At 39.2% G+C, this 22,554-nt stretch overlaps 2 protein-coding genes across 5 annotated transcripts in view; both read left to right on the top strand.

Annotated features, from left to right (window-relative positions):
- The window catches only part of itga3a (integrin, alpha 3a), a 60,392-nt gene extending 49,713 nt beyond the window's left edge, over positions 1-10,679 (top strand). The window contains exons 23-26 of one of the 4 annotated variants that reach the window (XM_067418096.1): positions 7,794-7,889; positions 8,058-8,183; positions 8,791-8,944; positions 9,622-9,762. In XM_067418096.1, coding sequence (XP_067274197.1) covers positions 7,794-7,889; positions 8,058-8,183; positions 8,791-8,901 — 333 coding nt within the window. In that variant the 3' untranslated portion in view covers positions 8,902-8,944; positions 9,622-9,762. Of the gene's footprint in view, positions 1-7,793; positions 7,890-8,057; positions 8,184-8,790; positions 8,949-9,621 lie in introns of all 4 variants that reach the window. The other 3 variants (XM_067418088.1, XM_067418105.1, XM_067418079.1) reach the window with 3 other exon arrangements.
- A 123-nt stretch (positions 10,680-10,802) lies between these two features.
- ca10b (carbonic anhydrase Xb) overlaps positions 10,803-22,554 on the top strand; it is a 31,270-nt gene continuing 19,518 nt past the window's right edge. The window contains exons 1-2 of the mRNA XM_067418119.1: positions 10,803-11,501; positions 13,481-13,555. Of these exons, the coding sequence (XP_067274220.1) occupies positions 11,444-11,501; positions 13,481-13,555 (133 nt within the window). The 5' untranslated portion in view covers positions 10,803-11,443. The remainder of the gene's footprint in view (positions 11,502-13,480; positions 13,556-22,554) is intronic.

The following is a 22,554-nucleotide window of genomic DNA, read 5'->3' on the forward strand; positions in this document are numbered from 1 at the left end:
ATATTTTATTTAACAGAAGTTCCCTTTCAAAGCCTACAGCGAACGGCTGGTTTGGACTACAGTAGGAAGTGCAGGGATGTAATGACGTCACTAGAACCGTTTGTTGACTAACAAACAAGAACACGCAGAACAGGGGGCGTGGTCTTGTTGCTCCCTCAAGTGGAGAAGAGCGCGCATTCAGCGCTTGCATCTCCCCGTTATGATAAGAGGTGGGACCTTTCCGGGCAAAGTGCGCTGAGCTGCTGTCCAATCACAACACGGGAAGCGCTGGCCCAATCAGAATTCGTTACGTGTTTCTGAAGGAGGGACTTCATAGAACAAGGAAATTATCAGGCCGTTTTTAGGACAGAGGAAACAGCGCTGTACAGATAAGTAAATTGTGTGAAAAATACTGTGTTTTTTTACACGCGAAACATGAACTCATGTTATATTGCACACTGTAAACATAATCAAAGCTTCGAGAACATGCGAAGAATGGGACCTTTAAGAAAATACCTCTTTTGTATTTGTTCAGAGGGCATGCACTCATTTATGCTGTGCACTGTTATATTTATAAATTGGGATTTGTTCTGTGGGGGATTATGTGGTTTCAGTGACTCATGACCAAGGAAACACTAATAAATAAGAAGTGGATTATCCTTCACCTGAAATGTTTGTCTTTTCATCCAGAAATATGAGGCAAATGTTGGATCACAAAAATTAGGAACCACAGTTTCCACAAATCCCTTCACTCGATTGGGATGTTCTCTTTTATTCTGGTCAGCAAGGGCAGTGACTATAACATTGAGCTTATTTTGCAGTATTTATATCGATTTCATCATGCTCCAAAGATTCTTCAAAAAGAACACAAAAAATGTCCTTCTCACCTGCCATATTTGCAACTTTTGCGTCATCAGAAGAGGGTGACATGAAACAAAACCAAAACACTAGACATTACTATACAATCTATAAGCCGTTTACATATTTATACACTAATTATATAAAACTATACTATCAGTACACTACAGTTATACAAATTAGTTAGATCAATTCATTTTCTTTCAAAGGGATGGTAACAGATTGGAAAACATTAGGCTTAAAAGATCACATTCACATTCAAATACTTCAAAATTCACATATAGAAGATCCAAAAGCATCCAAAACTTGCAGTGACTCACTTCAGCTTCCCATCTGATTTTCTATCTAATCAAATCTCTAGATTCAAAAGCATCCCGCCCTATAGCAGGGCTCACACACCACACCTTGTATTTCTCACGCTGACAAAGGATTACTTGACCCTTATACAATTAATGGACAATTGCACAATTAAATGTACAGTTAATAACCAACACAAGCAAATACAACCCCCAATTATGCCACGGTTAATGGAAACATGAGCCAGGCTATTTATTAATTATATACATCACAAGTTCAGAGCTTTTATAAGCACCAAGTTTAATAGAAAGCCACCACCTTTTCTAGAATTATCACATTCTTTTGTATTTATTATGGTAAATAATATTGACTAAATTCTTGTAGAATTTATAATCGATTTTCAGTTAAGGGAATAGATTTTTTTTAATTAAAGATTTAAATTACAACTGTGACATGTCGTGGTTATATTTTGTGTGTAGGATGCTGTTTTTCATAACAAATTCTATATATAAAAATGTTAACATTCGCCTTAGCATGTTAATGAGGAGCCATTGGTGGTCTCGCCTGTAATTATGTAACAAATTATAGAGTTTAATCAATTACAAGAACTATGTAACCTTTTTCATAAGGCCAAGTGCAAGTTAGAATCAAGAGCTTTAAAGTCTGGACCTTCTTGAATTATTGACTAAACTATTGATTTTCCGAATGTGTGTAAAACATTTTCTGCTAATAATGACAGATATTAGGAAAAACCTGGCAGATGAAATTATCATTTCAGTAATAGTTATATCCTGACAATGCATATATTAATCATTGCAAAGATGTCAGGGAAAAAAATCAAAAGAGTATTTCATTCTGGGCAGAAAATGATCAGCCACCTAAAAAGGTTGCCAGATTAGAGGAGGAGACAGTGGAAGAGTCAGTGGACAAATAGAAATCATTACGTGGAGCAGCCATCTATAGGTGTACTTTTAAGTAGGTAGTCAACTGAATAGCCATTCATTATATAGGCACCATCAGCTCCTTCTAGGTGCTCTGTTTGCAGACAGAAGAACTCATGTGCCCATCAAGGTGTGAACAGGCATGAGGAAAAAGGGCATCAGGCCAAAGAATACACTTTAGACAGCAAGCAACATAAATTTTTTTGTGCTGGTAAATTATGGTAAATTAACATCTATTTGTGCTGGTAAATTATGGTAAATTAACATCTATTTGTGCTGGTAAATTATGAACAGGTAGATGCAGAATATTTTAGTAGGCTATTTAAGTGGCTCCTCCCCTAACAGATGCAATCTCACTCCAAATTTTTAAAGAGAACTTGAGAGCCCTGCTTATTTATACTGAAGCGGTTAAAATCAGACATTTGTTCACACATTTGCTATTTTCTACATGGTGAATGGCACATAGTGCACTATATAAGGGAACTATTCAGACAGTGTAAATATTAGGGGTGGGAATCTTTTACCATCTCACGATTTAAAACGATTCGATTTTGAAAATATCAAAATTAAATCCACACCCGCCCAGACCCATTAATATTTGGCCCGTTACCCGACCCATGCCCACGATACATTTTTTGTGGGTACTCTCCATAGACGTAATGGTTTTTATACCGTATAAACCGTATTTTTTATCCCCCTACACTGCCCCTAAACCTACCCATCACAGGAAACATTCTGCATTTTTACTTTCTCAAAAAAACTTATCCTGTATGATTTATAAGCATTTTGAAAAGTGGGGACCGGCTCACTTTTCAATGAGCCGGTTGAAAAGTGACTACTATCAGCTATTACGATCCTTATGGGGACATTTGGTCCCCACAATGTAATATAAACAAGGACACACACACACACACACACACACATAATATATATATATATTATGTGTGTGTGGCATATAAGGACGGGCAGCCCCTCACGGACAACTGCCAAGCGCACACGCATTATAAAACGTAAACACAACTCAACGTCAAATCCAGGTCTGGTGATCTCTCGTCCTTATATGCCTCCGAGCTCCCTCAGAGGACTCGGTGTGGCTTGCAGGTGACGCTCATTCACAATCACGCCCCAGTCTCGTGCACCTCGCAACAGAAATATTGCACATATTTTTCATCCGCGCTACCACCCGCCCGCACAGAGTTAATTACCGGCCCGCATCCCCGCCCATGATTTTTATAAATGTCACAATTTGCCACTTTTATGCCGTTGCAGGACTTTAAGTCGCGTATAGGCTAGCTACAAAATGGAGACGAACAGCCAGCTGATTTAATTAATTTATTAAATCGATTCTTGGACATTTCAGATCGTTTCTGAATGGTTGCAAATGAGAATCTAGATTCTTCTGTGAATCGATTTTTTTGTTACACCACTAGTAAATATGCTTTCCTTTGGGGCAAATTAAGTCTGGTTTAGCCACATAAACAGCCACAGCTTCGGTCCAGATACCCAACACAAAATGGATCATATGTGCAAGCTGGCACATGCCAGAAAACGTATTGGACCTATGTGAATTCTGCGTTGATATAAAGGAAACGCTTCCTGTTTCACAGGATATTACAACACATTGAATAATGCTGCACGTTTCAAGGTACTTAAAGGCAGTTGCAGAAAAGAACTTGCTGTAACACTTTATTTTAGGCTTCAATTCTCACTATTAACTAATTGCTTATAAGTATTCATATTACTATGGAGTTTACTAGAAGATTGGCTGTTCATTAGTACTTATAAAGCACATATTAATGCCTTATATTTTGTATGACCTTTTTCATCCTTTAATACCCATTGCCTAACTTGAATGCTACAAAACTGCTACTAACTATTAATAAGCAGTAAATTACTTTATTTTAACTTTATTTTCAATCATATGTTTTTGTGCTCGCATTTGGGGTTCACAGTGCTGTAATTCACTTTATGCACTTGCATGGTTTTGCATAAAAGGCAATGCTTTTAAATTATTGCTTGAATTAGTGAGAAAAAGAAAGGTGTAAAAGCCTATACTGTTGAAAATGTACACTGGTGAGCTATCAGAGTAAGCATATTTTATAAACACAAACTTTTATGTTAGATGCGATTTATCGTGATTCATTGATTTAACAGCCTTAAAATATTAGGACTTTTAAAATTTCAGATGACTTAAAAATATAAATCAAACATAAAACATTTTAAAGTGTAATTTATTGGTCTTTGTCAGACACAGACGAGGGCACAGATGGATTAGTGCAAGTGCAAAGTATTTATTCAGAGGTAACGGACACAGGTGATACTTAGATGGATGGTGACACTCAGACGAAGGACGATGGACTGCCTGCTGGAGTTGCACGTACGCTGAGTCCTAGACCCTCTCACTCTGGCGGAACCAGTAATCCACCGCTAGGACCTCCGAGGGCTCACCCGTCCAGGGGAAGAGCGGTGGTTGGTAGCCAAGGACACATTGGAACGGGGTGAGCCCTGTGGTGGACTGCAGGAGTGAATTCTGGGCATATTCAATCCCAGGGCAGATACTGGTTCCAGCTCTCCTGATTCTGGTGCCAGTATACCTTCAGGAATCTCCCGATCTCCTGGATCTTCCGTTCAGTCTGGCCATTGGTCTGCGGATGGTAACCTGATGAGAGGCTGACGGATACCCCTAGGAGACGGAAGAAGGCAGTCCACACTCTAGAGATGAATAAGGGTCCTCGGTCGGAAACAATGTCTTCTGCAAAGTGTATTTGCAGAATACACTTTGCAGACATGCTCCTCATGCTCCCTCAGGTCAGTTGAATAGATGAGGATATCGTCGATATAGACGATGACAAACTTGTTTAAGAATTCACGAAATACCTCATTCATGTAATTTTCATTCATGTAACGAAGACGGAGGGTGAGTTGGACAGCCTATACGGCATCACCCGATATTCCTAGTGACCTGAGGGAGTGATGAAGGCTGTCTTCCACTTGTCTCACTTGCGAATGCGAATGAGGTTGTAGACCCTTCTGAGATCGAGCTTGGAGAACATGGTGGCCCCACGAAGCTGTTCTAGGGCGGATGGGACCAGAGAAAGGGGATAACTAAACTTGATGGTCTGAGAATTCAGGTGACGGTAGTCGATACACGGCCACAAGCCTCCATCCTTCTTGGCCACGAAGATTAAGCTCGAAGCGGCAGGGGAGGCCGATGGATGGATGAACCCTTGCTATAGCGCTTCGTGCACATACTCCTCTATGGCCTTCTGTTCCGGGATGGACAGAGGATAGATGCGGCCCTTTGGTAGAGTAGCCCCAGGCACGAGGTCAATGGTGCAGTCCCATGGCTGATGGGGTGGTAGTTTGGTAGCCAACTGCTTACTGAAGACATCCTGGAACGCCCGGTAAGCTGGGGGGATGGCCACGTTGACTTGAGTATCGGGGCTCTCTACTGAGGTGGACTGGATAGGTAATGATGAAGGAACTGACGATGATGATGGACCTTTTTGGCGAGGACGATGAATACAACGATCAAAACAGTTCTCACCCCTTTGCAGGATCTCTCCGGTGGAGCAGTGGATATGCGGCTGGTGTAATATTAACCAGGGGCGTCCCAGGATGATGTCCGCGGTTGACTCCTTCAGATTTATGAACGTGATGGTTTTCTCATGCAGATGACCAGCTCGTAGTATACAAGTGTGGGGGAGAAATGGCAGACACGACCTCAGCCCAGCGGTTTTCACTGAATGGTGGTGATTCTGAGGTCGACGGGACAACGTTGACGTTGGGCGGTTAGCTTTCCGAGGGTTTGCTGACTGATGAAGTTTCCCGCCGACCCGGAGTCGATGAGGGCTTGTGCTGAAACAGATGAGTGGGAATTACAACCGAGTACTGGAGTCGATCTGCATGGGTTCAGGTGCTGGAGGTGCGACAGATGTTGAAGCAGGCGGAGGATCGGCAGCGGGTGAGAAGAAGCCACAGGCAGATAACCGCTGAGACACGTGGATGGTTTTCTGGATGAGGGCCTCCAAGCCCATGGCGTCCTCGTAGACCACAATGAGTTGCTTGATTTCAGCGAGGAGGCCATGGGAAAGGCAGTGACGAGGGCTGATTTATTCCATCCGCTCATGCAGGCCAGCGTGCGGAAACAATGCATCGTTGTCTCTCGTTTGCCTTGGCGAATAGAAAACAATTGATCATGGACAGATAATTCATAATTATAATTAAAGATAATTCGATAATTCTTGTTTGTTGACCAAATACCTTGTTTAGATGAGTGCAGAAGGTGGTGGTTGAGCCGATGACGGGGGTATTCGCTTCCCATAGCGACTGTGCCCACTGTAGGGCTCGGCCTGAGGGTAATGAGATGATAAATGCCACCGGCCTCTTTCACTGTGAAACAGATGGGAGTTTGCTTCCATATACAGGGAACATTGCAAGAGAAACCCGCTGCAATCCTCCGCCGCGCTGCTGTAGGTCGCTGGTCGGGCCATGGGACTTACGCAGGCAGCTGACGAAGTAACGGGTGCCGGTGGTGCAGGTGATGACACGCTAACTTGAGTAGCGGTGGAGGGAGTGTCGTGAACCAGTGAGGACTGTACAGCGTGGTGAAGTGGTCTGCGGTGCGGTCCGAAGAGCTCTGCATTTGGTCTGGTCTTCTGTCAGACACAGGCGAGGACACAGATGGATTAGTGCAAGTGCAAAGTATTTATTCAGAGGAACGGACACAGGTGATACTTAGATGGATGGTGACACTTAGATGGAGGTGATGAAGATGGTTACAGGTGAGGGCTTCTCGGAAGGACAGGTAGTGAATGATGGGATCGGTGTAAGACCAAACGGTGAGTGTGAAGGTGAGGAGTGCTTATGTAGTGGTGACTGTTGATGGTGAACAGGTGACTAGAATTCTGTTGATTGGGAACGAGTGGGCGTGGCAGGGATCAGTGTCACATGATCCTTCAGAAATAATTGAAATATGATGATTTGCTGCTCAAGAAACATGTATTGTTACCAATGTTAAAAAAAACTTTTTTTTTTTTTGATAAAGAGAAAGAACATCATTGATTTGAAATATAAATATTTTAACAACATTTCAATGTTGTTACTGTCACATGAGTCACTGTTGAATAAGACTATTAATCTCTTTCAATAAAATAAATAAATAAATAAATACACTTATGTTATGTATATACTGTTAATTATATAATATTAACAGTGACATTCAGACATTTTCTAACTACACTTTTAAATGCTTTTTGGAGCCAGTGTATGTGCAAGTTTAAAATGTAATTATGATCTTAAGTGTGAAATACATTAAATAATAATAAAAAAAGTAGATTGCAGAAACCCTTTTGTAAGGGTTTTTTAATATTAACTGTTCCTGGATCCTTGACATTTTAGATGTATTCTGTAGACTACTCCATGACCTGAGCAGAGTGTGTCCAATATGGGAAAATCGGATCATTTTAGTCTCTCATTGAGCAAAATGTACTAATCTATATTCAAGTCACACTTCGTTCATTTGAACAGAGTGAAAATGTTCTATTTTTCACAATTATTATTCACATGCACAATCTTCGATCATATTCCAAATGAAGAAATCATTATGGAAATCATTTCCCATGCTGGGGAAGTTCCAGGAAGGGCTTAAAAATTCTTACTGTACATGATACTCATTCTAAAGTCCTGAAAATAACATTTGTGCTGCTCTGTTTACAGGACTACAATGCTGCAAGAGTACGTGTGTTTGGTAGTGCCACACTGAGACTAAAAACAGACAAACCAACCATCAAAATGAGCAATTACACCCGTGAGGTACAAACTCAACATCTCCAAGTTTCCTCTTCTATCTGGAACTCTTGCTTGCATACATTTAGCATAAGTGATGGAAAATCAAATAATTATTAAAATGAGGCAATTTTCCTGTATATGTTTTCTGGTGCATTAGAGATTAATGACAGTAAGCATCGTTTCCCTGTTTAGTTTACAGTAGATATAGACCCTGCAGTGTCAGAAGAGCTTCCATATGAAGCGCCTCTGTGGATCATCATTGTATCTGTGCTGGCAGGAGTGATTCTGCTGGGCCTGATTGTCATCTTTCTGTGGAAGGTGAGGAACTTTTTCTGCTTCAATATTTCACACGTTCCTTTTGTTCTCACATCTGCATGTTATTGCAGATGGAGTGACACAAACAACTTTTGCAGTTTTTTGCAGATTAACTGCATTCACACCACAAACAAAGTGTGAAGTTTGTTTTTTAAGCAGCAAGATAAAAGAAAAATCCAACTTTTCGGGCATTCATGATGGCACGATGCTGCCTATAAACTTACCAATCATAATCCGTTAACTATATAGCGAACTGTTACACAGGCAAACTAAATAATACTTGAAAAATATTTTTCACTAAAAATAAAAACCATTTTAACCTCATTATATTGTGAACGTATGTGTATGTTCTTGTTAAAAATAATATCGACTTACATATTTACAATTCCTGCTTTTGATTTTCTCGCAAAACACATTTACACTTCAGTTATTTTTAACGGTGTAGATACGGGTAGATGCTGCACATGGGGTATGGGTATATTTTAAATATATCTCACATATATCACAACATTTGTACCAGAAGAGCAGTTGAGTCAAGCCTAGATCACTTTCTCCAGCCATCTTGTCTTGTGTTTTGTTTGATTGCTCATATCTGAATCCTGTTCTCCAGTGTGGTTTCTTCAAGAGAGCCAACACCAGAGAGCTTTATGAGGCCAAGGCCCAGAAAGCAGAAATGAAAACACAGCCATCAGAAAATGACCGTCTTACAGAGGAGGACTGAGATTCGCTGGCTTTTGTGGGCCTCTGACACAAATAGCAAGTTCGTAGGTGCCACAGCCAACAACTCCCTAGCTAAAACACTTGGCTTGATTAACAATAATATATTCCATGCAAGCTCTGCTAATACTGTCTTTCCTCCTCCCTTCTGAGACACTTCACTTGCCTCGTCTGTTTTAGACTCTCATCGTTGCTCTCAAAAATACTAGAGGTTGTTTTTTTCCCCCTGAAACAAATTGATATGTGAGGCTCTTTGTTATGTCCTCGGGCTTGGGATGCTGTTATCTTGGAGATAGAAAGATGTCTTAAAAGATGAACTGTACATTGCTTTAATCCAACTTCTGAACGCATTTTCTTGCTTTGACAAGACTAATAACTTCCTTCTGCTTTACCACATTCTTTTCTTTTTTGCCGTTTGCTGGCTTGCTTTCAACTAAGGCAACAAACTCCTTCTGATCACATCTTCTCTTACAGAGATAACAAGCTTTCCTTCCCTCTTCACAATCTGCCGCAGAATTTATCACACGTTTTTGCATAATAATTTGCTCTTTTTATAATTTAATTTGAGATTAAAGAACGCTTTCTCTCAGTTGCTATAATGTTAGTCGTGTAATCTCATAAAATACTTCAGTCAACGCTCTTAGATTTCTCAAAGCTTCTCTGATACATTCTGTGGCAAGATGCACGCCTCGCTCACGAAGCACTTTCTTATGTTTTCTCACAGAGTGGCTTTTTTAAGCGGGCTTCCTACTTCCGAACTATGGCAAAATACCAAGGCGTGAAGATTTGTAAGAGGGAAAAGTACCAGGTAAACCAGGGCTTTTTGATTGTGGACTCAAGGAACAGCAAGAAACACTGGATCACAAACTGGACTGAAAAGAAACAGTACTACTGATGAATGCACTCTCAAACTGTCTCTCTTAGACAATGGAATGGACGTTTACAGACATTTATTATCTGAATCAATGCAGCTCTAACTGATTTGACTGGCACTTCATCTGGATAGCCGATACAAATGAACATGTTCATATGAAATTGCTATATGAACTGATTATACAGAACGCTGTGTGATATTTCTGTTTTGATGTAGATTTTGTTACAGTTTTTCAACTGAATACATGTACTGTGTACGCTGGAGGGCTCAATGAGGATGTGTTTTGTCCCCACCACAAATGAATGATACATTTTGACAAAAAGATAATTGTTTTTCCAAATTCTGGTTATTCGTCACTAAGATAACATATAATACATCACTGAAAGCCAACCCTTTAAACATCAGCGAATGTGAATGTAAAATCAGTGTAAATTTACTGTTGAGCTCTGTGTTGTTTTGATGTTCGTTCTTACACATCTGTGTGAGGATTTTGTATGTTATGTGCCCCAACTGAAAATAGCACTGGATTTTTCTCTTCAGACTTTCCGATAGTGCTAAAATCTGTTGCCCAATCATGACTCACTATTTCATCCTTCTCATGTGGATCTTGCTTTATATATTTTTTTCTTGCATCAGGTCACGTTTATGTGAAATATTAAAAAATACGAACATCTACCGAATGTGAATTGTTCCAGATGAGAAGTAAACAGATACATAAATATTCCTCGCCTGTGCAATTGGGACTAGACCCAATCTCAAATTCTGCCTGTTTTAGCTCCACTGTAGTGTTGGGTGAAGTGTGTGTTTTGTGCCCTGATTCTTGTTAGTGAATTTCATAGTCTTATTTTAGATATTGTGGGTGTTCATGTATGATGTAAATATGACAATTAAAATTGTCTTAAAGAGTCTAGAGTCGTGGATGTTTTTACAGTTATTTATTTATACCTATTTAATATAAGACTACATGTAGGCTAAACATTTTACGTTAATTTGTTGAGAATAAGTCTTAAAATCTCATGTCAAAAGGCCTATACGTTAAACATGTTTTTAAAGCGTGTGCATTAATTAGCTCTCGAATCTGTGTTAGTAAATAAATGAACGAAGTGATAGCTTATAAAAGACAATGATTGCATGTTTCCCCCTAATACGCACTCTTGTTACTAATTTTGTATGTAATGAACAGAAATGTGACGATTTCTAATCCTGTTAAGCCTCACACGAGCAGGAAAGTAATTGCATTAGAGTTTGAATTGATGTCAAAACTAACCGCATTCTCAAGCGAGCGTCACGGGAGCGCGAGCCCCGCCTGCAGGGGGATTAGCACGCGCTAAACCTCAGATCCGCGCGCTCTGTCAGGTAACGCCGCAAACACCATCCACGACTAACCTAACAGCACAAACAAGGATAAATAAAGACATTGGTTTTCGCGATACCATCCGACAGGTCGGTGTCCGGACTTGCAAGTTTCTACGCTGTGGACTGTCAAGTGGTCTATGGTCTAGTAAATTACAGCGTAAATCTGAGCGGTGGGTCGCATCTTTTGGAGAGGACGATGTTCATCATATTTGAGAGTGACGGGAGCGCGCGAGTCAGCGTCGCTCGTGGGGAATGACGCTTCAGACTTTGACCAAGTGTTACCAAGTTAATTACTACCTGATGGACTAAATGAAGAATGCCGCACGTTTGGGAGTTCATTCTGATTCTCAACGTTAATGTCATCTTTGTAGAAGGTAAACTGCTCACATTATGAAAACTCACTCTCACGACACGATATATGTAACTACTGGCAACTCTGTAGCCTACTATCGGAATTGTCATTATGCTTGCAATGCATAAACACCCAAAGCTACATAATTATTACATTGAATGTGTCTTTTTTTCTTTTCTCATAAAAAAATGCTGAATATGTTTTGTCTGAAAGCGATTGTATAGCCTACTGACTGCCCTGCTTAAAACAACAATAGGAAACCAGACAAGATGGTTTGCGGGTTTTAGCTTGTTTTTTTGTTTTGTTTGTTTTTTCCCAACAAGGTCATCATGTCAAAAATGAAAAGATTTTAAATGGAGCAGCGGGGATTTAGATGGATTTCCCCCAAACAATTCATTTCCTGCATAGCTATGTTCTCTTGTGTTATTTTCCAAAGACAACAACAACAACAATGGGTTTGAGAAAATAATGAACAGAGATTCAAAGAATATAATCTTAAACCAGATTAAGATAGTTTCCATCTCTTCCCAGCCTGACCAAGCTTGTTTTAAGATGGTCCAGGTGATCCGCCAGTTTTATCAGCTAAAAAGTGCAGAAATCCTTTTAAAGTCAGTCAACAGTGTTTGACCAGGCTGGGTGACCAGGAAACCATCTTAGCCTGATTTCAACTGCTTTTTTCTCAATCTTTTGGTCATACTCATAGTTTCCCTGCTAAGAAATACAAAAGAAAGACAGACATAAAAAGACATAAAACAAACTAAAAAAAACATGAATATTAAAAAAATCTATTGTACAGAGGTTGTCAGTGAGGCATGAACATCTCTTCTGGAGTCTGTAGTGTTCTTCTGCAGTATTGAAGTACCCGGTTTGTTTTGGCAATTCGGAGTTTGACGTCATCCTTGCTCCTGGGGATGGGCATCCATAAAATACAGACACAAGTTAGATCTTCAAAGAGCGAGATGTGTGCATGAAGGCTTTCTACTGAAATGTAATGTATGTTTGAAAGGAGGTCAGTCTAGTATAGAAGAGACCATGAGGAAAATCAAAACCAAGCCACCTGGTTAAATGCATGAGGATTATATTCCTCATTCCAGCCAATAATATCAAAGTGACTCATGCCTGTCAAAACCGTGCAGTGTAAAAAAATAGCCTTTTTATGTTCAGTTCAATAGCGCACAGTGCATGCAGGGAGCCACACGCAATGGAGAGGATATATGGGTAGCGGGGCTCAATCGGGTGTCAGCATTTTGCGAATCTCCCGGTGCATGAATCTCAGCACCTGCACTTACAGCAAATCCGTGGCTCTTGATGCTTCTAGATATACTGTAGCTTTAGAAATAGCAGCTTCCTACCAGTCTTATAAGTGAAAGTGCACTAGCTTCTCATATCATAGATACAGATGTCGATAAATTGGGGTGGAAGCAAATTGGCCTCCAATCCTCTGCCCGTTCATGACGGGCACATCAAAGCAACCTGGCTTGAGAGTAGAGCCATGGTGTGGTATATTAAAGAGCAGCCCTGAGTGCTTGACTTGGCAGTGGATATGATGCAAGCTGCAGCCTGCAGCCAGAGGGAGAGAGGTGAGAGGAATAGCGATGTGAGATAACAGAGTGAATTCAGAATGCTGGAGTCTGCTGCCTCTGTGACCTACTTTCCAGCTCCGCTGACAGGGCCCAGAGCAGAGGATCCAGGATGCACCTGTCGTCATCTCACAAATGTGTTATCTTCCCCTTCTTGCAATTAAGTGGTGGCTTGGCAAATATTGACTTTCTAAATTCGCATGCTACGTTTTTTTTTGTGTGTGTGTCAAATGCCTCAAACGTGTGAAGTTTTGCCACAAAAAGACTTTTTAAATGTGCCTTGAAGCATTAGAGACAACTTCATCCTCTCATTTGACAACAGGAACTTCAGCTCCGCAGGGAGCTGGGGTCTATTACAGGTGTGACTGTATTTTCAAAGAGCCGTGGGTGAGTGATGTGTGAATCTCTTCTTTTCCCGCAGCACAGCCAGCGTCATCAAAGCTGCACGATGGTTGGTGGGCATACAAAGATCTTGTCCAAGGGAGCTTTATACCAGGTAAGCCTTTCAAAAAAGAAACGAAAACAGTGTGAGAGTATGCCAAATATGTCTTGTCAAGAGTAATGCTGCTTGCCACAGTAAGACTCGCAAGATATCCAGAGGCTTTGTGTGTTGACGTATAGCACATAAAACTCCAGGGTGCCAATGAATATTTAATTCTGTTTGATTCACACGTTTAATGTATGTATACACCGTGTGAAGGAGGTGAATTTTTAGATAAACAGTATTTAACAGTACTTTGCACGTGCTGCATTATAATTTAGAGATTAAATGTGGAGTTTATAGAGCCTACACTTCATTAGATTAGTTAGCTTGATACATTTAAGGTTGCTAAATAATACATGCAAGATAGAAGTTCTTTTAAAGGGGAACTTAAAGGGATACGTCACAGTTTTTTTTAATATTAAACCGTTATTCCCTTAACTAAAACGAGTTGATACATACCTCTCTCATCTGAGTGTGTGCACTTAATCGCTCTGATGCGCGGTGATGATCTGATAGCATTTAGCTTAGCACACTAAGCCCAGTTCATTCACTATGGAACCAAACAGAGATCAAATTAGAAGCGACCAAACACCTCCACGTTTTCTCTATTTAAATACAGTTACACAAATAGTTGAACGATCTAGTAGTATGGTGACATAAAATAAAACGTGGCGCTTTTCTAAGCGGGTTTAAAAGGAGAACTACTAATGTATGACGGAATAGCACTTCTGAGAGTACTTTGACTCGGCGCAGTAAAAAGTCCCGGCTGAAACATCCTCCCTCACATCTCCCCCTCACTCTCTAATTTCTGTCAATAGGGAGATGTGAGGGTAGATGTTTTAGCCGGCCGGGGCTTTTCCGCCATACATTATAGTTCTCCTTGTAAATCCGCTTAAAAAAACGCCATGTTTTATTTTATTTCAAAGCAGTGCAAGCACTCAGCAAACACTCTCCCAGTCTGCTTCTTTTTAAAGAATTTATTTCACTGAAAAAATGGTACTTTTAAATCACTCAGAAATTAGTAGAAATTATTTTACGAATAATTACAAAGAAACAGCATGACATTGAATTAAACGAGACATTTTATATAGAAAAACTGAAATATAGTTTTCTTGTACCAACAATCTTTGTTTTATATACAGTTTTTAATAGTGAACGTTACTTAAAAGTAATGTATTAAAATATTGCGTTACTCCCTAAAAACTAACTACCTTACCTAGTTACTTTTCATGGAAATTAATGAGTTACATTACTTTTGCCTTGGCATCAGTCCCTCTGATTGCTGTCTTGATGCCCTAAGTGCAATTACTGTATGATGCCCGTGGCGGTGAGCTGGGTGGTTTCTTGTGGTGCCCCCTCAGTACTTGATTCCCAAGGCACTGCTTAGCATTACTCACCTGGCTTGTACTTGATGGAAATGCAAATTCACTCCTGTAGAGGGTGGAGCTCAAATAAACCATTCAGTGCTGCCATTCTGGAAAAGAAAGTGTTATGGTTGAAATGGTTCATCGAAGGTTGGAAGCAAAGACATTGGTTAATAAAGTGAGATTAAATACATGCATTTTATTTGTGTAATTTACCATATTTAATTATTGTAGGTTTGTGTAATATTCTGAGTTTACAGTTTTTTTTATTCATTTTGAAGAATATTGTATCTGTTTTTGTGCTGAGTAAAATACATGCTCACATTTAGTCTAAATTCATTACTTATTTGAAAAAGCAAGACATATTTTGTTGTAAATTTAAAAGTAATGCATCACTTTAGTTACTTTAAAAAAGTAATCTGATTACTATGTGCCCAAAAGCCGAATGCTATGTTTGGAAAGGAAATTACTAATTTAACGGAACCCCCTAAAGCAGAGCTATTCAAATCTTGCCCTGGAGGGCCAATGCGCTGCAGAGTTTAACTCCAACCCTGATAAAACACTCCACCTTTGATTTTCTAATGATCCTACAGACATTAGCTGTGTCTCATTTCGTTAAATTTCGAAGGCTGCGTCCTCCGGAGGACACGTCCTGTGTAGGATGCAGTATACGGAGTGTCCTCAATCAGAATTAAACGAGACGTCCTTCGTAGGACACACAGGCAGGAAGTATCACGTTGCTATGCCAACAAGTTCAGCCTCGTTGCATTCTCACGGCAGTTAAATGAATGAAAATGATTTATAACTTGAAAATGACTATGAAATGTTTCTTGCCTTGACAGCAATGTACTGTTCTAAACGTTTAAAATGCACTAAACAGTTGTAATCCTGTTTATCAAAACTATCTGTTTGAGGTAATAGAGCTTAAAAAAACAACAACAAAAAAGCTTGAACTACTTATTTTAAACACCACACCTACGCTCGCATGCATATCTGGCGGTGGTGCCGTTTTTTCATATAACATTAAAAAAAAATTGACGGTTGTTAACGGAGACGCAAAGAATTGTGGGTTATCTCCAGCCGTGAAGGCTACACCTCATGTACACTCTGAATTCCTGTGAAAGAAGGACACATTCGAAGGTCGCATTTGGAGTGTCCTACTCACTTTTTTGAAATGAGACGGCCTTATGACGTATGCAGCCTTCGAATGCGACCTCCGGAGGACGCAGCCTTCTGAAATGAGACACAGCTATTGATTAGCATGTTCAGGTGTGCTTGACTAGGGTTGGAGCTAAACTCTGCAGCGCATTGGCCCTCCATGACAAGAATTGAATAGCCTAAAGAGACATGGTGATGGGGTAAAATGTGAGACAGGAGAAAAAATGGCCCCACTTTATATTAGGTGGCCTTAAGTACTATATAGTTACATCAAAAAATAAGTACAATGTACTTACTGTGTTCAAATTTTATTGCAAAACACTTTTACTGATATTGAGGTGGGAAAGGGGTAGAGTTAGAGACAGGTGTGGTGGTGTGGGTCAGTTTAAGGGTAGGGTTAGTTGTAAGAGAAGTGACAACAGTGTAATTCCAAATGTAACTAAAGAAATTAACTACAGACGTTATCACATGCTGGTATTTTTTTAAATGTAAGTACAATGTAAAAACATGTATGTACACAATAAGTGCATTGTATCAAATTATTAATTAAAATTTTAGTACAGAGTAGTTAAGGCCACCTAATATAAAGTGGGTCCGAAAAAATATATTTTCAATGATTTTGCCAACTCTTGCAATTATATAGATGGGTAATAACATTGTATATAATATGCAAGTGCATTCCAGGGAGCTGCTATCAATATGGTATAGAAATGGTTTTTGTATGCTATTTACTTTCACTTTACTTATTTCAAATTCACAATTACACATACTCTGTGTATAGGGAGCAGCGGTACTGACAACACATTTTTTGATGCAGAAGACTGGAGTAATGCTGAAAATTCAGCTTTGATCACAGTAATAAATTACTTTGAAATAAATAAATAAATGTCTTTCAAATTGAAGTGTATAGTCTCGTGACTTTTTCTGATACAAAATCTGTTAAATTTGGCAAAATGGATTTAAACATGGTAAAATGTAATGATAATCAAATTAGCTAGAATATTTAATGTATCAGACACGCAGGAGTAGAATAGTGTGGATGAATTAATTCTCTGCATATCTTGTTCTGCGGGTGCAGATCCCATGTGGGCCTGGTTATAGCTTAATCTATTTTTACAGCTTGTGGTCTCAACTGATTAATGCTTACTGTTGAAACGGAGGTCTGAGACACTTTATGAGTTTTATTCGAAGTACTTAATTATGTAGTCAGTATGTATGTAACCCGGAAAGGACCCCTTTGAACACTGAAAACTATGGACTATATGGTATTTTCTATTTAGTATGCTTAAAACATTTGAATATATCTATAGGGGACAGATCCATACAATTCCTATTTATTCACATAGAAGGGTCTTTAAAAAAGTTATGCTATATCTACTTACAAGGACACAGCAGTGCAGAATCAATCATTGTTGTAAGGGATATCAAGTAAGCCCTATAGCAACTCATAAATATATGTATTGCACATAAATTTACCTCTTTATTAAGCATTCTGCAAGGGAGAAAAACTCTTTGGATTTATACTGCGTACATGTCCTTGAGACTTAAAAAAAAGGACTATGAAAGAAAGAAGAAAAGAAAGCATTCAAAGACTAAACATCATCCGTTTCTCAGAGCATGTTGGATTCATCTCAAGACAGTTCTCACAAGTAAAACACTCTTTTGCTTGTCCAAATGTTTTTGAGAATACTACAGGCAGCGATTTAATAGTAATCTTTTAAAACGTAGTGTTTGCCTTAAGCACTTGTGACTCTTGTTTTCGTCAAAAATTCACGGTTATTAAATGTGATCTTACTGTAAAATATCAGGTATAGTTCAGATGAAATGTATAATTTCTGCGCCACCAAATAAAATGGAAACAACTTACCACATATTTTTACATATTTGTGAATGACGCTTAGGATCTGTTGCCCACACTACGTCTGTTTTACACTACGTCTGACGTCAGACGTAGTGTAAAAAAGCGTAACTGGCCAGACAGTGATGTCAGACATAGTGTAAAAAAAAAACATAACTGGCCAGATGATGACGTCAGACATAGTGTAAAAAAAGCATAACTGGCCACATGATGACGTCAGACGTAGTGTAAAAAAGTCTTACATCACTGTCTGGCCGTTTACACTTTTCTTTACACTACGTCTTTACACTAGTTGAATACAAAATGCAGTCTGTCAGAAGCAAGATATTTTACTTTTATAAAGTTTTAAATATGGATATATTTCTTATAAAAAATACATCAGAAGGCCTGTATTAACCATCTCGGAGCAGTGTGGATTACTTTTATGATGGATAGATGCACTTAGTTGGACTTCAAACTTTGGGCTGCCATTCACTGCCATAGGAAGAAGTATTGCTTGGAAGAGCCAGTATATATTTTTTAATATAAATCAAATTGTATTCGTCTAATAGAAGAATTTCATATAAAGTGGGGCAAAAAAGTATTTAGTCAGCCACCAATTGTGCAAGTTCTTGCAATTAAAAAGATTAGTGAGGCCTGTAATTTTCATCATAGGTACACTTCAACTATGAGAGACAGAAAGAGAAAATCACATTGTCTGATTTTTACAGAATTTATTTTCAAATTTTAAAAGCAAGATTTCTGGCTCTCACAGACCTGTAAATTCTTCTTTAAGAGGCTCCTCTGTCCTCCACTTGTTACCTGTATTAATGACACCTGTTTGAACTCGTTATAAGTATTAAAGACACCTGTCCACAACCTCAAACTGTCAAACTCCACTATGGCCAAGACCAAAGTGCTGTCAAAGGACACCAGAAACAAAATTGTGGACCTGCACCAGGCTGGAAGAAATTAACTGTGGGAGCAATTATTAGAAAATGGAAGACATACAAGACCACTGATTATCTCCCTCAATCTGGGGCTCTACGCAAGATCTCACCCCGTGGGTTCAAAATGATCACAAGAACAGAGAGCAAAATGCTCACAACCACACGGTGGGACCTAGTGAATGACCTGCAGAGAGCTTGGACCAAAGTAACAAAGGCTACAATCAGTAACACACTACGCAAATCCTGCAGTGCCAGACATATCCCCCTGCTTTAGCCAGTACATGTCCAGGCCCGTCTGAAGTAAGCAAGAGAACATTTGGATGATCGAGAAGAGGAATAGGAGACTGTCAGATGAAACCAAAATAACTTTTTGGTAAAAAGGAGAAAGATTGCTGAGTTGCACCATACCTACTGTGAAGCATGGAAACATCATGCTTTGGGGCTGTTTTTCTGCAAAGGGACCAGGACGACTGATCTGTGTAAAGGAAAGAATGAATGGGACCATGTATCATGAGATTTTGAGTAAAACCCTCCTTCCATCAGCAAGGGCACTGAAGATTAAACATGTATGGGTCTTTCAGCATGACAATGATCCCAAACACACCGCCCGGGCAACGAAGGAGTGGCTTCGTAAGAAGCTATTCAAAGTCCTGCAGTGGCCTAGCCAGTCTCCAGATCTCAACCCCATAGAAAATCTTTGGAGGGAGTTGGAAATCCATGTTGCCCAGTGACAGCCCTAAAACTTTACTTCACTGAGGGTGCCAACAGACAATGAGATTTATTTTAATTTTTTTTTTCTCATTCTGTCTCTCATAAGCCCCTTTCACACTGCGATTCCAGCAAATACACGGATAATGTGACCCAGCATTTGTTCCCGGGCCGCTAGATTTGGTCCATTCACACTGCCAGCGAAATACCATAATATGTGCGCTTTCACACACAACCCGTAACGGTCCCGGATCGAGTTGACACGTGACATCCGGATGTGACGTATAATGGCGAGCGATCTCAGCTTCAGCGCGGATAGTAAGGAGCTCCGTGGTCTCGACTTGTGTCCAGTTTGTACACATTTCTGCTTGTTTAATTTTAGTTTCTTTTGTATACAAACACTCTCTGTGTTTAAAACACTGACTAGCTCTTCTGGCACTGCAGGGTTGTATTATTGAAAAAAACAAGCTCTAGGAGTCGCACGATAACTACGTACACGTTGCGGCATTAGTTTTGGCCTTTGTTCACACAGCGCTCGTTCCGGATCGAACCCCGCAATGTTACTAGGTCCCCGACCCGGGTTCAATTCGGTAATCAATTCCAGGACGTGGTTGCTTTCACACAGAAGGCGACCCGGCAATGTTCCGGGAATATTGCGGGTTCCGACGTGCAGTGTGAAAGGGGCTATAGTTGAAGTGTACCTATGATGAAAATTACAGGCCTCTCTAATCTTTTTAAGTGGGAGAACTTGCACAATTGGTGGCTGACTAAAAACGTTTTTGCCCCACTGTAAACCTAGGATGACTTGAGGGTGAGTAAATCATGGGCTAATTAAAATTTTTTGGGTGAACTTTTTCTTTAAGTACATTTATGATTGATTCAGCATACAACAGGACTAAATGTAACTCTCAGTCCCTTTGATTATGTCAGCCACACTTAAAAGTATTATAGCCTGTTTTATATTAAGAGGTTTGAGAGACTACTTTGAGTCTAGGAGAAAGAAATCCTTTTCCATTTTATAATTTTGTCTTATTAATTGAATGTGATCCAGCAAAAAGTATCATGATTGACAAGCATTGGCTATTTTCAGTCATGGACTATTTCACTCTAGTGAGATATGAACATCTTTTTAATGTGTGCATATTCATGAATTCATATTTCTGTCCTGTTTTTGGCACACTCATTATATGCTTACATAGCTACGGCAGAAAGTTCTTACACAGTTAATTGCTTGAGAACATCTCTTCTGTTCTCCTGGGGGTTATGCTGAAGCTGCAACATGAGATGTTCTACTTTTGAAATGCATGGTGGAAACTTGTCACACTTGCTAAAAAAAGCAACGTGTGTTATATTTCACAAACAAAATCAGAGACAATGTGTGTATCTTCATATTAGAATGATTTCTGAAGCATCATGTTACTCTGAAGACTTACTACAAAAACTCAATGTAAATTGGAAAGCTTTTGCTTGCTTTTAACATTTAGAAAATAAGCAATAATTAAGTTTTGGACTGATGTTTCAGGTGATTGAATTTATGTGCTAATGTTAGCGAAACCAGAGAAGCAATTTACCATTATACTTTAATTAAATATAGGCTATATGTTCAGCTATTTCCCATCAGCACTTGTGCTCAGGGTTATAAACAAACTTTGTGTAAGCAAATCTGAACAAAGCAAAACATTTTAATGTCTATGAAAAATTAACTGTTAAATAAATTCTCAATTGCAGAATATATATATATATATATATATATATATATATATATATATATATATATATATATATATATATATATATATATATATATATATATATATATATATATATATATGTTCTTCTTCCATATTTAAGACTGTATGCAGATTTGAGTATGATGTAACATCAGTGCTTAGCCTTGCATTGGACTGTACACTGTTCAGTTGATGTATTTGTATCCTGTCATACCTAAAAACCACTGACAGAGATCTCATTAATGTATTGAACCCAAAGCCAAATCTGGCACAGATCCCTGAGGATGAGGGTGCCATCTGTCTACCACTCATCAATTGCTACAGCAAAATCACTATATCACTCTGGATAGGACAGACTGTTAGCACCAGAGCTCAAAACGCTCAACGCTCTGCTGACCTTAAAAATTGATTCAGAGAGAGTTCAAATAAAAATACAAAGACACTCAACAGGACCTCAAAGAGATAGTTCACACAAAAAAGGAAACTACCCCATAATTTGCTCATCCTCAAGCCATTCTAGCTGTATATGACTTTCTTTTTTTGTCAGACGAATACAATCAGAGTTATATAAAAAAAAATGGCTCTTCCAAGCATTATAATGGCAGTGAATGACCAATAAGAGTATCCATTAAAAAAGTAATCCACGAGTCTCCAGGGGGTTAATAAAGGCCTTCTAAAGTAAATTGATGGGTTTTTGTCAACAACAAAAATCCATACTTAACACTTAACACATATTTAACATATTCAACTTATGAAAAATGCGTAACTGGTGCGACGATGATACCTGGCACAAGTCTTTTAAACTGCGAAAGACGTTACACTTGCTTCGTAAGTTGAATATGGGAGCCGGTCTGCCGGAAGCTAGATATTTTACTTCATAACATGTTGAATATGGATATTTTTCTCACACAAACACATTGATTCACTTCAGAAAGCCTTGATTAACCCCCCGAAACCGTGTGGATTACTTGTATAATGGATGGATACACTTTTGTGGGCTTTACATTTTGGGCTGCCGTTCACTGCCATTATAATGCTTGGAAGAGCCAGAACATTTTTTAATATAACTTTGATTGTATTCTGTAACAAAGTTCTTAGATTGGAAGGAAGGAGACGGGAACCGGCGAACGTTCAACAAACTTTAATATACAAATAAATAAACAAAACGAAAGTAAAACCGCGGGCAGCCCCTCACGGACAACTGCCCACACATACATAATAAAACTTAAACAAAACTCAACATAAAATCCAGGCCTGGTCCTCT

This window comes from Pseudorasbora parva, chromosome 2, assembly GCF_024679245.1.
Source record: "Pseudorasbora parva isolate DD20220531a chromosome 2, ASM2467924v1, whole genome shotgun sequence".
Taxonomy (NCBI): domain Eukaryota; kingdom Metazoa; phylum Chordata; class Actinopteri; order Cypriniformes; family Gobionidae; genus Pseudorasbora; species Pseudorasbora parva.